At 40.5% G+C, this 16,924-nt stretch overlaps 1 protein-coding gene across 1 annotated transcript; it reads right to left on the reverse strand.

Annotated features, from left to right (window-relative positions):
• Positions 1 to 1,412: 1,412 nt before the first annotated feature.
• Positions 1,413 to 13,346, reverse strand: LOC311507180 (DELTA-sagatoxin-Srs1a-like). The gene is made up of 3 exons (XM_084571436.1): positions 13,338 to 13,346; positions 12,278 to 12,353; positions 1,413 to 2,738 (listed from the first exon to the last, which is right to left on the reverse strand). Exons 2-3 carry the CDS (start codon positions 12,346 to 12,348, stop codon positions 2,255 to 2,257), a joined length of 555 nt encoding a protein of 184 aa, XP_084427562.1. The 5' UTR covers positions 12,349 to 12,353; positions 13,338 to 13,346; the 3' UTR covers positions 1,413 to 2,254.
• Positions 13,347 to 16,924: the final 3,578 nt, after the last annotated feature.

The following is a 16,924-nucleotide window of genomic DNA, read 5'->3' on the forward strand; positions in this document are numbered from 1 at the left end:
ACCGCACGACCTGCAGCAGCCAATCAGATCCCTCCTGAGTGTGTTGACATAGTGACAGAGGTCAGAGAGTTCACTGACCCACAGAAGGAGGAGTACTTCAGGAAGAGATTCAGAATCATCTCCCACATTGAGACATCACCAAGCCTCCACATTATGTGTGGGACCCCAGTTTTTTGCCGGATTGTTGCTACAGTCCTGGAGGATATGTTGAAAACCAAAAAGGGAGGAGAGCCGCCCAAGACCCTGACTGAAATGTACACCCACTTCCTGGTGACTCAGATCAACCAGACAATGAAAAACTATATCCCGGAAAAGACCACTCAGTACATTTGCTCACTGGCAAAACTGGCCTTTGACCAGTTACAAGAAAACAATACAGTGTTTGACCAATATGATCTGAGAGACAGCGATGTTACAATCAGAGCAGCCTCTAAGTCAGGGGTGTCCAAACTTTTTTCCTGAGGGCCACATACAGAAACATATACAAAGGGCCGGGCCACTCAATAGGTGACGTATACCTCCTCACTTCTACTGCAATAATGATAGTAAAAAATCAAATTCAGGTAAATTACATTTGATAATTGAACATGTTTTAAGAAAAGTAAACACCATCACAGCTCTCCATTAATGGATTTTAATTTTATTTTTGACAAAAATGTTCATTGGTCAGTTCATTGAACTGGTCATTCTCTCAGTGACAGCATCAGATTGCTTCTTAGGATGGTGTTTCCCCTTCACAGTCCTGTATGAAGGGAGAGACAATTTACTTGGGCATTTACTTGCGATCTTGCCACTCTTCATTTCCGCCATTTCTGGTGGTGACCCTGAGCATTTTTTTTTTTTCATTGATTGCTGGCTTTGTAGATACGCTGCCTTGTTCAAGACAGTGGCTCCACCTGGTGTTAAGACTAAGAAGTGCAATACACTTATGCGAAAACATTATGTGCGGGCCATAATCTATTATATTTTTAGACTTTGATACGGGCCAATGACAAACGGATGGCGGGCCGCATTTGCTCCGCGGGCCGTAGTTTGGACACCGCTGCTCTAAGTACTCAGGATGGTTCACAGAGATTTTCAAAGAGGTTTGTGGACAGAGGAAGGACGAAAACCAGAGGAGGATGTTCTGCTTTGTTCATTTAAGCATTCAGGAGTACCTGGCTGCTGTTCATGTGAACGTATCACTCATAAACTACGACAAAAATGTGATCCTGCTCATGCGCTTCACCAAACCTTCCACAACAAATGTCCACAAAATCGCTGTAAACAGGGCCTTACAGAGTTCAGACAGACTCCTGGACTTGTTCCTCCGCTTCCTTATGGGTCTTTCACTGCAGACCAATCAGACTCTCCTGCAAGGCCTGCTGATGCAGACAAGAAGTAGATTCCATACCAGTGAGAAAACCATCAAGTACATTAAGAAAAAGATCAGGAAGAATCCCTCTACATAAAGAAGGATCAATCTGTTCCTCTGTCTGCATGAACTGAATGATCGTTCTCTGGTGGAGGAGATTCAACATTTCCTGAGATCAGGAAGTCTCTCTGCAGATAATCTCTCCCCTGCTCGGTGGTCAGCTCTGGTCGTCATCTTACTGTCATCAGAAAATGGTCTGGACGTGTTTGACCTCAAGAAATACTCTGATTCAGAGGAGGCTTCTGAGACTGCTGCCAGTGGTCAAAGCCTCCAACAAAGCTCTGTGAGTACACAAATAAGGCCTTCACTTTTGATGCTGTAATCTTATCTGTGGTGACTTAAAGAAAACCAAACAAACTTAAAAAAGCCACTGAGGTGGCATGCAGGTGTACTTGTTCTGACACGTGTACAGTGATAAACAATGAACAATGTCCAATGCGTTGGATTCGTAATCCATTTATTTTCAATCACAAATTAAGTTCTCACCACGTTGAAAATACCAAAGCAATGTTCTAAATTCACATACTTAACTTTCAATTACACGCTGAGTCAGACTGGAACGGCATGAGGAGGTTTATTTGTGCATAAAGCTGTGAGAAAATGTAATCTGATTACACAATAATCATTTTAAGGGATTCTTCATAAAAGATTTCTTATTACTTGGATGCGCGATCGGCATTATAGAAGTACAGAGGCAGTTGAGTTACAGTCAAGTAAATATATTTATTATAATATGGATTACAGAGTTAATGTCATGATTTTTAGTGCCTGACGATCAATAAGGTGGAGACTACAGCCAGAGCTGAAAGGAGACCAATGTGAAGGTATTTCTTTTTCTAATTAACGTGCATTGAGCAGATTACATGCTTTGGGAACATGTTTCTTCTGTGATGTGACTCTGTTAGTATCACTGATGCTGATGTCTACAGTCAGGACAGGTTGGTAAGTGTCCGTCATGTTGGCTGTGATGGTAATGTCGTCATCTCTATAGGTGAGACCAGGGCCACTGGCTTTCCCTCTGATGAAGCTTTCCTGTGCATTATAGTACATCTTTTCATAAAGAGCATGGTCACACTGTGTTTCCTTGTCAAACACTCCCACAGCATACCAGTTAGAGTGAAAGTTGAAGTCGTAAGGAACGGAGAACATGACGGCCATCTTCCGATCGTCCTGCTTTGCGGATTTGTTGTGCAGCTTGTAGGTGAACACGGCGACAGCTCCGCAGGCCGTGTGAGGAGTCTTGGAGAAGAGAGCGCTGCCGGCATCAGAGTGGCCGATCGTTGACGGCAAAGGAGTGTCACATATTCCACTGAAGATAAAGACGCTGACCGGAGACAAAAAGACAACATCTCAGAGACTTTAAAGTAGGAAATGTGAATAGAAAAAGCCACATCCTTGTTAAATAAAATAAATAATAATAGTAGTGTTAGACATGTTTTGCATTTTAATAGCAGTGACAGAAAAAAAAAAAAATTCAAACACTTTGTACTTGGGGCCTCTCCCATGCTCACTTAAACTGATCAAGCATAACATTATGACCACCTTCCTAATATTGTGTAGGTCTCCCTTGTGCCTCCAAAACAGTTGTGACTCATCAGAGAATGGACATGGTCCTTCTGAGGGTGTCATGTGGTGACTGGCAACAACATGATGTTAGTGGGGTCCTTTGGGTTGAAGGGAGGGACCTCTGTGGATCATCCCACAGATACTTGATCAGTTTGGGATCTCGTGAAATTGGAAGCCAGGTCAACACCTTGTGCTGTTTTTCATGTTTTTTGAGTTGAAACAGTTTTTGCCAGTGTCAGGCTTAATCTTGCTGGGGATGACTGTCATTGCTATAGGGTGGGAGTGCCTGGTCTGGTCTAGGTGGGTGCTACATGTCTAAGTAACATCCACATGAATGCCAGGTCATCTTTACCTCATCTGTCAGTGGTCATAATGTTGTGGCTGATCCGTGTAAACCCAGAGAACATAAAACAAAAGCACACTCAAAAAACTGATTCAAGCCCTTCTTTGATGTGGCACATTTAAATATTGTTTGCTTTATTTAAATAAATCCATTTTAAAGGGTATACATGTATATTTAATGGATGCACCATAAAATGTATTAATTGTTTCTCCTATGACAGTCATTAACTTAAAATATTTGGGTTTCGTTTGGGACCGCCTTTTGCGCATGTGCGAGACATCGCGGCCACAGTTTGGTTATCAGTTGCATCAACAGTAACATTTCGAACTGCAGCGGGACAGAAGAGACACTGACGGCCTGAAGTTTGTTCCTCGGTGAGTATGTGATTTTTGTAATGCTTTAGAAAGTATCCTGCTCTGAAATAGCCGGTAAGCGAGGCGAATTTTACCCGTTTTTCAGTGAGTCGGACTTGGCAGGCTAACGTTAGCTAGCTAAACCGCAGGTGTGGTAGTCTTAACCCTCGAAGCACTTTCAGGGACCGCCTTGGTACAACCTGTTTTTCAGTTATCAATATCTCCGTCAGTTTAAAGCCTACTTGTCTGAAACTTGGCCAGGGATTGTATTTGATTTTTTTTTTTTACAATATCTCATCACCCCCTTGACTGCAAGGTGTATAGAACAGGAGATAAAAAATTTACGCACATGTAATACTTTCGGGATTTTGGCAAACAACCACCACCCTCTTATTGAGCGCTGGACCGTACGTCAACGTCGCCGCCATATTGAAGGAGGCAGCTCTGTCCCGCGAACCAATACGAGACAATGGAGTGAACTTTATTAAGCGTCTTCTACAAAGTACTCTAAGCATTTACACATTCACACACGAACGTATAAATTCAGGAAACCGATAGGAACCAAAAACTGCGTATGTAACATTAACTACTCAGAATATTACAGACGTTGTTTTTGGTTGCTATCGGTTTCCTGAATATATAGGCTACGTTCGTGTGTGAATGTGTAAATGAGAGGCATTTTTATGTTTATGGCTTACAGCCATACACATAATTTACAGCATAACGTTCACAGAGCTGCCTCCTCCAATATGGCGGCGACGTTGACGTATCGCAACAACTTGCCAACCCGCTCAATGAGGCGTCTATGTACATGTCTATGAGGACTCCAGCCATGCAACCAGCTATAGCCAATGTGAGGAGCACATGGGAATTATTGGTTCCCTCATTTTAAAATATTTGTCCTAGAAAAGTCCTTGAAATGTATCATTACAAAAAAGTGGCAACTCTATGTAAGATGATTTGATGTTTTATTTAAATATTGGCAGATTAAAATTGATTTGACATGCTTTCATAATTTGATATCTTATCTATAAAGCTACAGTAAAAGCTACCTGCGGCTGTAATATTACTTCGAATTCATTCTAATGTTATCTGTTTTCCTTGGTGAGTGCTCTAATGTAATTTTGACTTGTAAGTGAACTTGTGCGTATTCCAGCACTTGTACTCAATATATTTGTCTCCTCTATTGCAGTTCAATCAGCGTTACCAAGCTACCTGTGGCAACCTCCCAGTAACTGTAAGTAATGAGCTGCTTGCTTAATGCTGGCACAAGTTGATCTGTATCCTTGTCACATGTTCAGTGTGAATTGTGCTTATTGTATTTACTCTCCTTTTAGGATAATGAATGTGGCAGTGCAAAGAATGCAGTTTGGAACTAGCTAGCAGGTATTTGTTGTTACAACATTTTAGGCAGACTCATGGGCATTTTAGGGGCAGTTATCGCTATCCATGTCCATACACAGATTGCCCTTGTACATTTAATACATGGAGTAAGCTACTAAATCACACATATAAAAGTCATGCTAAACAGCAAACTCCAACGCCAATAGAAACATCTACGTTCCAGTGTCATGTATGTTCGTGCAGAGAGCTAGCAACAGAAAGAGATTTTTTTCAACACATAAATGGACATCTCAGGCGTAATGAAACGGTTCCATGTGTGTTTTTAGGTTGCACATTTAAAACTAACATTTATAGTACATTCAACACACACAAAAACAGGAAACACAACCAACATTCATTAAAAGACTTTCAAGCAAAGCTCATCAGTACTTGCAGACATTTGCACCAGTCACATCATTCTGCAGATGGGCTAACAGAGTCTGCAGATACAGATTATGAATATGAAACATTAAGTTGTGGTGATGCTGTAGAATTACACCTGCCACATTTTATTCAAGAGAAAATTGCATGTGTTTTACTGAAGTTGGAAAATATTGTTCATATTCCAAAGGCAGTTATTGATGAGGTCCTCTCTGAACTTCACTACATTATAAGTACAGCATCTTTGCCTTTCACAAAAAGTATTGTTTCTGATGTATTTCAAAGCCATAGACTACAAGTTGAAGATTCATTAATTGATGAGCTTTCCACTCTTCTATGTAAATCTAATCCATTGGGCGTAGCTATTGCAAAGGATGGTCCTCTTGCTACTGCATATAAACGTACACAATACTATACCTCTCATTTCGGTGTTGTTGAGCCAGTTGAGTACATATTAGATGCGCAGAGGAAAAGGACATTTCAATACATCCCTCTATTGCAATCTTTACAGCAGTTATTCTTTCATAAGGGTGTCATTGAATACCTTGAAACACCAAGAATACAAGACCAGCCATTGGATTGGCTCAAAGAGTACAGAACCGTAAGAGACGGTGAATATTATAAACAAAATACTTTTCTGTCTGGTGAAGGTTTTAGAATAGCAGTTAATCTTTATGTGGATGATTTTGAGATTTGTAACCCTCTTGGGACATCTCGTAAGAAACATAAACTCTGTGGGGTCTATTGGGTTTTGGGTAATTTGCCACCAGGTTCCCATTCAAAACTAAGCTCGATCTATTTAGCTACTCTTTGCAAATCTGATGATGTCAAGGCCTATGGCTATAAAAAAGTGTTGGAGCCTCTATTGCAAGACTTGAGCATATTAGAACAGCACGGTGTGTTTATTTCTCAGCTTGGTCAGTTTGTTAAAGGTTCCATCCAGTGTGTAATTGCTGACAATCTTGGTGCCCATGCAATAGGTGGATTTGTTGAGAGTTTTTCTGGTGGTTCAATATGCAGGTTTTGTACTGGAGATAAATCAGAATTTCAGAGCAAGGATGTGAAGTCAGGTGCTTTTCAACTTAGAACCAGAGCTATCCATGATGTTCATGTCCAGTCTGCTCAGGAGAGTGCAACTATTTGCTGTGGAGTCAAAAAACAGTGTGTTTTAACAGAGCACCTTTCTCATTTTCATGTAACCACTGGTTATCCTCCTGACATTGTGCATGATCTCTTCGAGGGTGTTGTTCCAGTTGAACTTGCACGCTGTATTAGTTTATTGATCTCCAAAAAATACTTCACTCTTGATTTCCTAAACATATTGATCCAGACATTCCCATACAAATGGGGGGACAAAACCAATCGCCCCCATGCCATACCACGCTCTTTCACATCTAGCAGCACTATAGGTGGCAATGCACATGAAAATTGGACTTTGTTAAGATTGCTTCCCTTAGTGATTGGGCAAATTGTACCAGAAGATGAACCAGCATGGCTGGTAATTCTAGATCTTAAGGACATTGTTGAGTTGGTTGTGGCACCTGTTCACACAGATGAGACCATTGCATATCTTGAGGCCAAGATCTATGATCACAGACAGCGCTATCTTGAACTCTTTCCACATGTCAAGCTCCTACCTAAACATCACTACTTAGAGCATTATCCACAAATGATACGCTTCTTTGGACCTCTGATAACATTGTGGACAATGAGGTTTGAGGCTAAACATAGCTTCTTTAAGCAGGTTGCTCGACATACAAACTGCTTTAAGAATATACCTCGTTCACTAGCTATTAAACATCAGTTCATGCTTGCCTATCACACATATTCCTCCAGTCTTAAGAAGTCATCCATGGAGGTCACAAATGTCTCAGTCTTGCCTGTTGATGTCCTAAATGAGGGAGTAGTGTCCACACTGAAGCAGAGATACCCAGATGTGACTGAGGTCCATATGGCAAAAAATGTGTTGAGAAGTGGTATATGTTACAGTGAGGGGATGCTTATTGTACATGGATCTGTAGATGGACTGCCTAAATTTAATGAGATAGTTCAACTTTGCATTCTTAAGGAGAAGTTGTGTTTTCTAGTGAAAGATGTGTGTGCTTGGTATAGGGAGCATTATGGTGGATTTGAGCTGTCTGCCTCACCCACTGGAGAGGTTGCCCTAATTGAGCTTGGTGACTTGGAAGACCCATATCCCCTTGTGGATTACATCGTTGGGGGTTTGCGCATGGTAATGTTGAAAAGATTTGTCATCATTAAAGGTTAGTGTCATTGTTGTATCCAAATAGTAGAGTCCAGCTGATACATCAAATGGCTGACGTAATTGGCTTATATTGACCTATCACAGATATAGTGGTATCAGTGTTAGATCATTAAATTCCCAATGAAGTTTACTGTTTTAGTTCACTGATGTCATTTTGGACAATAAAGTTTATTGTAAGACTCTAAAATATCCTGCCTCATTACATAATGTTGTCACAATGTTTGATAACCACATTTGCAAAATTTGTGTGTTAGACCATCTAATATATTGATATCAGAATTTTTTTATTCCCAAGTATATGCACCTCAAAAATCGAGTATCAGTTGGGCTCTATCAAATAGTCTGAGCTGTGGATGTCTGGCTCTTACAAAATCTCTAACTATTTTTATTTGTATCTTAATATATGTTGTATACATAATGTAAAAAAGTATTTTTTTGCCCTCTCTGTTGTTTCTGCTCTAGATTGAAAGTGTTCCATAATGTCAGGTCCAGCTGTTCTGCGGATCATCTTTGGTGACGAGTCTGACTCAAGAAAACTGCACCTGGTTTCTGGAATTCCAGAAACCGTGGAAGAACTGCATACATTAGTAAAGACATGCTTTCAATTGAAAGAGGACTTCCGGTTGCAATACATGGATCCTGACTTTAACGAGTTCATGAACCTAACTTCAGTGTCTGAAATTCAAAATAAAAGCACACTCAAGGTGATATAATTGTCACCTGTGGAGCCCTACGTCACTTTGTACCCAGTAGACCGATCTGATGAGACCTCAGTTACCACTTGCTCAGAGCCTCAAACCCCCCCTTCATCAATAGTCTCATCCTGCAGCGATGACACATTGTATACGTCAACCCCACATTCATCCCCAGAAATTCAGCTCTCAGGGTTGTCCTCCTGGCCTACAGTCTTTGTGGTCCCTAAATTCACCTACGAGGCTGAACTTGAGCTAGACCAAAGAAATACTGAGTTTGAGAAAAATGGAACATACTTCAACCCTGGCCCAAAGCTGAAAGGAGTCATCCTTGATGGCCTAGCCCAGGAAATGATGAAATACATCAAATACCCAAAAGACTATCAATGTGAAGAGGTAGCAGCAGCTTTGACAAAGGCCCATCCTTGTCTGGGGCAGCTGGGATCCAAGACTGGATTTTGAGGATGGAAACAGTCACTAAAATTTAAAATGCAAAATTATCGAACAAAGCTGGGGCGACTGGGACATCCTGAAATCCGTGTCAACTCCTTGAAGCACAAAAGAGAAGGCCAGGGAAAAGCTGCAGCCAATATCAAGAAACCAAGAAAGGCTGAAGTTAACTACATTCCTCTGCATCCAAAAGGGGAAACAACAGAAAGCTTGGAGAACGAGAGAATTGCTTTATTGTCGGAACTGAAAAAGCGAGACAATGAAGTTGTGATAAAAGCAAAAATGGAAAAAACCTTCTCCCACAGACGCCTAGAGATCGTGGAGCAGAGGCCAATGATAGGAGAGTTCAAAAGCAGATGGCCTGCGCTGTTCGAGCAGAGTGAAGTAAGTAAATGTGTTTGTGTGTGTTGACAATTTTTATGGTATGTCAATGGTCATTAATGGCACAATTTCAGTTTGAATTTGGCAATAATCCTGCATCTCTAGATGTTAGCGATTGTAATAAACTAATTTTAAAAATGACTGTTAACATTTTTAAGGTGAATGCAGAGTTCTTGCGGATCACCACTAAGCCACTGCAATCAAAGTTCATGTCACAGCTGGACCACTTCTCAGACAAGCTGATGCAGATCTTCAAGAGCAAAGGAGGAGTGAAGGGGCGAAAGATCAAGGACATCATGGCAATAAAAGATTTGGTTAGTATAATTGCATAGAATAAACTTTCACTGTATTGTCAGGTTTTGTTGTTCACAGTGGCTCATTTAAAGAAGTATTTTACAGCTGGAAAGCTGTTCTTCAAACTGTGCTGTTGAATGTCTATAGATTTTTTTGAAATTGGTGCCACATGACCGCAGAAAGCAGAAAAAGAGCTGTGGCATTTGCTTTTGGTCAGTAGGTAGAAAACCAGAATGCACTGCACTGCAGTGGACCAATAAGCACTCCTGCTGGTGGGTGACATACTACGTGTGGTGGGTGGTGCTTGGTTTTGGCTCATCCGTTCTAAAACATAACATTATAGCAGCCACCAGATTATGTATTAGAACTAAAATATGCTAAAATATTGATTTTCATTCTGGCTCACCCAAGGCCTTCTTGGTTTTCAAGGGAGTGAGAAATGTATACAGTAGGCCTACATCTCAGAATTTCTTTTTTTGTGCAAAAAACTAATTGAAATTGTTATTTTTCTAGATTATTATTTAAAATTTAAGCTTGGTAGCCATATCCATAATACAATGAACTGTCAAGTTAATTCATTGGAGATGTCACGAATATTTATCTCTGATACAGTATTCACAGGAATAAATCTGCTCAAAATCATCCAATTCGCCCATTTTACATGAACTTCATGCAGTTATTGCGTTCACTATATGGGTACCTTGTACAGTTTATCAGTTGTTCTGTATTCTTATTGTTAGGAATCAAATATTACATGAAATCCACAACATGTCATTTAGTCAGGGGTTGTCAATTTAATTAGTTATAGAAAAGGTGACACCACACTCCCGTGTACATTTGGCTAAATTCTGTCTTGATTTGTTGCCCCTTTTTTTAGTGCGACAACATCAACACTAAGAGGGAGTGCATCCTGAGAAGCCTTATTGTCTACCTCAATGAAGATCCAGACTCTTCCTTCAAGGAATATCTGGTAAGTTTATCACAGTATGTTTGTCATGTAGCATTATTGGTACCCACATTTATTTTTCCCATGTCACATGACAGATTCACCACTTTATATAAAAATGTGACAACATCCAAATATGTTTTTGATAAGAACTGCAAATACTTTTAATATATTAGTGAATTTCTGTTAGTGTGCATCAGAAATACATTTATGAACCTTTTTAGGTGAATTTTTTATATTTAAATATGATTATATACAGTACAAAATACATTTGTGAATCCTCCTGTGTGCATTTATTAATACTGAGAGTGATGATTCCATACTTAATTTAAAGTGAGAAATTTAATGCCATACCACCATCCCTACCCAAAGCTAGATGTCTCAGGACAAATAATTTGGTCTACGTCCTTCCAAGAATTTCAACAAAATGTGATTTGGCAGCAATTAACATTTAATTTTGACCCAGACAACTGATTAGCTGAGCATCTAATCTGCTTCTCTAAACTGCAGTTGATGACCTAAGAATGCCTGCCTATATAGTTATAGCTATAGTTTTCCTTTTTGTTGTGTGCTATTTTACTTAAGTGTTCTGTGTTTATATTGTTTGCTAGACTTCTGCAGCTGAGGAGGCAGAGAGGGACATCGCGATGACAGTCATGGGAATTTACACAATCCGAAGAGATGGAGATGAGGAGCCACAGGATGTGGGAATTGTGATCGAAGGCATTAAAGTCCTGAACGATGTAGGGAGTGTCATCATGGGGTTCATCATGCTGTTCGGACTCATTTATGCCCTTGATCTAAGCTTTCCAGAAAACCTCAAGTATACATTTGAGTTTTTCCAAAAGATCATAATGAATTTGGATGGGCACAAACTGAATGCGAAGATACAGCAGCTGAAAATCAAGTTGTTCGCATAAGAAGTGAACAAATCAGCATCAGTTTTTCTCCTACCTCTCAGCTCTCTTGGTCAGGGAAAGTTTGTTTCCTTTTTTTCCCCCTGTGACCTAAAAGTAGTCTACCAGTTTCTGTTAGTACCTATGATAACATGCCAAAGGTTATTCTTCAGTGTAAATTAGTATTTGCAAACCATGTTCTTGTTTGAACAGAACATCTCTGCTACATGAGCAGCAATTTACTGCAATTTAAATTGGACTCATATTTTTTGTTTCAGGTTTAGTAAAAAAACTGTATTTTATTTACTTAAGGTAATTCTTTAAAATGTTTCCAATGTCTTTGTGGTTTATCTGTATATTGCAGAGTTATTTGGGAAAAAGTGTATTGATGGGTTCCGACATCTAAAAACAGTACACTGTATGATCCTGTTTGAGTTTATTGCTTTTTAATAAAAATGCATCAAACAGGATTTGTCTTGTGTCTTAATTGCAGGTCAAATGAAAAATAATTTTGCCTAATTATTTAATTTCCTAGTAATTATATTAATTTGAGTTGGACAAATGTTAATCAATTTAACTTAATTCATGTAATTATTTTATTTTGGCTGCATTTGATAAAAATTAGTTGGACTAACTCAGTTAGATCATATTGCATGGATACACTTAGTTTGAGTTGGACCTTCAAATATGTATTGGATGGAAATCCTGCCCACAATTTAATTGAGTTCATCCAATGAGTTATTTTTTTCAGTGCAGCCTCGAAACAGGATGCTGTGGGTGTGGAGTTCCTCTGCTGATCTGTCCATTTTGCACCATACAAACTTAACCTTTTAAAATTTAGGACTGAAAGTTAAACCCTAATCCTAACCTCCTCAGACCGTAACACAGTTTTCAAGATAAAAGAGAGTTTACCTGGGGTCGTGCAGGGTGAAGTTAGTCTGATTCACAAGATCAACGGTGCACTGACGTTGAGTTATACTCATGGTGTCTGCGAGTAACAAAGGACGAGGCAGAGAAAAAGAAGCAGATTCAGGTTAGACAAAATGACTCGGCCTGTAAGCTGTTCAGTGGGTAACACGTTACAAAGTACAAAGTAACAAAGTACAAAGTAACAAAGTACAAAGTAACGCATTCGAGTAGTCTAATTACTTTTTTCGTGTAACTTGTAACGTAACACCTTAGTTTCGTGCGTTAAGTAATCAGTAACTTCGTTATTTTTTAAAAAAAGTAATCCGTTGCTTTAAAAATTACTCCGGATAAGGAAAAATTAGATAAGAAAAAAAATGAGAAAAATAAAAATAAAAATAAATCCGACAACAGCCTGCTTTTTGTCAGACAGTACTGTGCCACCTGCGGATGTGTCAGCGGAGGCGCAGCGCTGTGATGATGCGTCTGCTGACCTACGTTACCTGTGTGTGTGTGTGTGTGTGTGTGTGTGTGTGTGTGTGTGTGTGAGTGTGAGTGTTTTCAAACCGCCGGCAAGATGGCAGAGAGGACAGCTTTTGAATTGTGGAACTACGCACATTATTTTCAATTTGTCAGCGAAAAGGACAATGCACACTCTGCGTTGGTGAAAAGCTTCTGTCGACCGCAAAAAATTCCACTTCCAATTTAAAAAAAAACAACTTGTATCCAAACACCACTCTATCACCCTGGTATTGTTATCCTGCAGAGTTAATTTGGTTGGATGAAGGATGTTATTCATTGTCAGGACTTCTCGGTGCATTTAAAAGAGGCTGTGTGTTGCTGAGTTGTAGCATGTGCGAGGCGCTGCAAACGGCTTTTAATTTTTGGTAACGCATGAGTACTCTAACTCGTTACTTTTATTCATAGGTAACGCTGTAGCGTAACAGATTACTTTTAATTGATGGTAATGTTGTAACCTAATTAACTACTTTCCAAAGTAACTATACCCAACACTGAAGCTGTTCTTAAAATCAACAGAAAAGACGTGAAAAGACAAAAGACTTACTGCAGTGTTGAGGAGACGGCAAGGAGTCGCTGTGTTACAACCCTGCAGCTGCAAGTCACTAAAATGTTTCACTTAGTAGGAAGTGAAACTGACTGGGAGGGATTTGACCTCTTGTTTTCTGGAATGGACTGACCTAGAATTTCTTTCTTTCGTTCTTTCTTTTGTTCCATTATGCGTCTTTTGTGAAGTTTCTGCAGTCTACAGATCACCTCTGCCACGGCTGTGCCTGTTGGATTGATTCAGTCCACTTAGTTTCTTCGTTTTGAGTTTCAGATTTGTTGATGTAAAAAGAAAAATACTACAAACAGCAATGGTAAAGCACATAACAATAAGGGAAGTGTAGAAAAAAGAAATAACCCTCCAGAAATCCTCACCACTTTTCAGGAAGGCAAGACAAAAATAAGCCAGCAAAGAAAGTGAAAAATGCTTAGGTGCGTAAAATTTGTCGCCGCTAGAAAATCCCTGGAAGCCTAGTCTGCAGCATGTGAGCACGAAATGAAAGTGAAACTGAAAGAGGTCAGCTGTCCGGCAACTCTCCCACGCTTCTCATGATTCCCTGCTGATCTGTGCTGAGTTTTAAGATCGGCCTCTTGCCTCCGAACTATTGTGTTAACTAGAAGCAGATCTCAACTCAGACCTCACAGCATGTGAATAAAATCCGACCACACAACATCACACACACAGCACCCCGCCAGACTGAACTGGTCTCATATCTGGTACATGTTACACTAGCTGTTATCGATGATGAACATGACATGTTTATAGTTTTACATTCAAATTTCCTTTGATACATCGGCCTTGGATCATTCAGCTCACATTAAGGTAAAACAGTCGACCATCAGCTTGAGTCTCATTTTAAGTGAAGTCTGATAGGCTTCTGGTCTGAAGCCTGTCTACAACAAGGAACTGTCCAGAAGGCCAGGGACGTCTCCTCCAAGTGGGACTCCAATACGCTCTGAGTTTAGAGTTCACTCACAAAAAGTTGTTGTTTATCCATCATGGGAGCAGACACAACTCAATCCCCTGTAGAATTCATCACTCTATGATGTTACATTAAATGGTAGTGATTAAAGCAACTGAATTGTCTGCCAGCAGCTCCTGCTTTCAGACAAACGTCACTGATCGCTAATCGATGAAGGAAGCTGAAAACACACGGATCATCACAGATTATCAGGCAGCTTCAGAGTGGTGCTCAGACAACAACCTTGTTCTGAACACCAGCAAGACCAAGGAGGTCATTGTGGACTACAGGAGGTCCTGGAAGACAGAGCACGCTCCTCTCCTCATACAAAGGGAGGCAGTCGAGTGTCAACGACATCAAAATCCCAGGCATTCACATCACATCTGACCTGACGTGGTCTGTGAACACCCCACACCTGGTGAAGAAGGCCCAACAGAGGCTCTTCTTCCTCAGGAAGCTGAAGTTGAGGGTTGGACTCTTCTGTCGTCTACTGACAAACCTTTACAGGACCACAATAGAGCCCATCCTCTGTCTCGGTCAGAGGCGATTGCTCTAAGACTACAGGGGAAGCTCAGCCTCCCCTAAAATATCACTGGCAATTTCGTCAAATACTACGAATTTACGTTACTACTCAAACTAAAATGTGCTAGAACATGATCGACTTCATGGCTACTTCTTATAATAACACAATCGTTAATAAGTTTTAGCCGTTCGTCTATCGTGATTTTTTTTCTCATATCACGGTCCGTTTAAAAACCCATTGAGGCTCAGCTTCAATGGACTTTCAACGGGGCTTCAGAATGGGCCGATCTCAGGGCAAGAAAGCTCGACATTTATTGGACAAACGCTCCAAAATCGTCACTTCCAGGGAAGCCGGGCGTCTCAGGGAGTGAATGGGCAGTGGGATGTACCAGGACGCCGAGCTTCTGTATGATGATTGGATGAACTGTTAACGTAGCTGGAACTCGTCGTGATTGACAGCGCTTTAAGCCTATACCAGAATACTTCTGCATCGAAGGATTTTAGGTCAGTCCCATGCGGATATTTGGCGAGTGAAGTTACAGTAATACAGGGTTAATACTAAGCTACTGCTAATTATGTGTTGCGATATATCGCACTATTTCCATCTGTCAAAATAAAATCGTGAATATATAGCGTTATTGGGTTTGCTACTTGTTTTCATTTCAGTTTTAAAAAGTTCGTTTATTTGCAATTGTAGGGGGTAAACTAGCCAGCCAGCTAGCTAGCTGCACCCACTGTAGTTTAAAAGTTGATAGCTTAAAAGTTGAATGAAGTTTCTACGTTAAACGATTCAAGCTGAATTAATTAAATTAATTTTGGTTAGAAGAATGATAATAATAATACGAAGAACACTTCTGATAACAGTAGAGTACATTTTCATGCACTGTAATTAACTAATAATAACTATAAACATAGGCCTATACAATATAAGGAGAATTAATTAGTAACCCTGTTAAATTTTAATGATGTAATATTTGGCCAATTTTACAAAACTGGGCTTCCCCTATTTGAAAGACCAGCAGCCGCCACTGGTCTCGGTATAACAGTGTGGACAGTGTTGTTGTTTTTTTGCAGATGTGACGATGCCGGCACAACATCCTCCACTACCCAACACATCGTACCAGGTCACACTGCAGACTAACCTCCAGAACACGTCCAGGTGTGCACAAGACAGCTGGACAGAGAAGCAGCATGAGGGAGTTTTGCGAGATATGAATCCAGAGCTGTTCATCACAGAAGGATGGGGTGTACACTCCAACACACATCACGAGGTGTTGAAGCCCAAGGTGGAAGTAGGAATGGCAGCTGTATCAGAGAGACCCATTAAGATCCATGACGTCTTCCAACACCTTTCCAGAACAGGAGCAGCCACAAGAACAGTAGTGACCAGCGGGTCTGCGGGAATAGGCAAATCATTCCTGGTGCAGAAGTTTTTGTTGGATTGGGCAGAAAGAAGAGCCAATCAAGATTTCCATTTGATTTTTCCCTTTGATATTAAACAGCTCCATTTATGGAAAAGAGAAAAGCTTTGTTTGGCAGAGCTAATTCACACATGTATCCCAGGCATTAGTATTACAGAGGAGACTCTTAATGACATCTTCAGAACTTCACAGAACTCAAACGCTTCCAACATAAACAGCAGTGGATTCAAACTTCTGTTTGTGTTTGACGGACTTGATGAAAGTCTCCTTCAACCTGACTTCATGTCGCAAACAAACAAATCCGTTGATGTGACAAAGTCAACACAAGTAGAAGTGCTGCTGGCGAACCTCCTCGAAGGGAAACTTCTTCCCTCCGCTCACATCTGGATAACCGCACGACCTGCAGCAGCCAATCAGATCCCTCCTGAGTGTGTTGACATAGTGACAGAGGTCAGAGAGTTCACTGACCCACAGAAGGAGGAGTACTTCAGGAAGAGATTCAGAATCATCTCCCACATTGAGACATCACCAAGCCTCCACATTATGTGTGGGACCCCAGTTTTTTGCCGGATTGTTGCTACAGTCCTGGAGGATATGTTGAAAACCAAAAAGGGAGGAGAGCCGCCCAAGACCCTGACTGAAATGTACACCCACTTCCTGGTGACTCAGATCAACCAGACAAT

This window comes from Chelon labrosus, assembly GCF_963514085.1.
Source record: "Chelon labrosus genome assembly, chromosome: 21".
NCBI lineage: Eukaryota > Metazoa > Chordata > Actinopteri > Mugiliformes > Mugilidae > Chelon > Chelon labrosus.

Excerpts from the sequence above, each read along its gene's own strand:
- LOC311507180 (XM_084571436.1), bottom strand. The coding sequence starts at position 12,348 with ATGAGTATAACTCAACGTCAGTGCACCGTTGATCTTGTGAATCAGACT. Across the intron at positions 2,739-12,277 it reads TTCACCCTGCACGACCCCAG|CGTCTTTATCTTCAGTGGAA; the intron begins GTAAACTCTCTT and ends GTCTCCGGTCAG.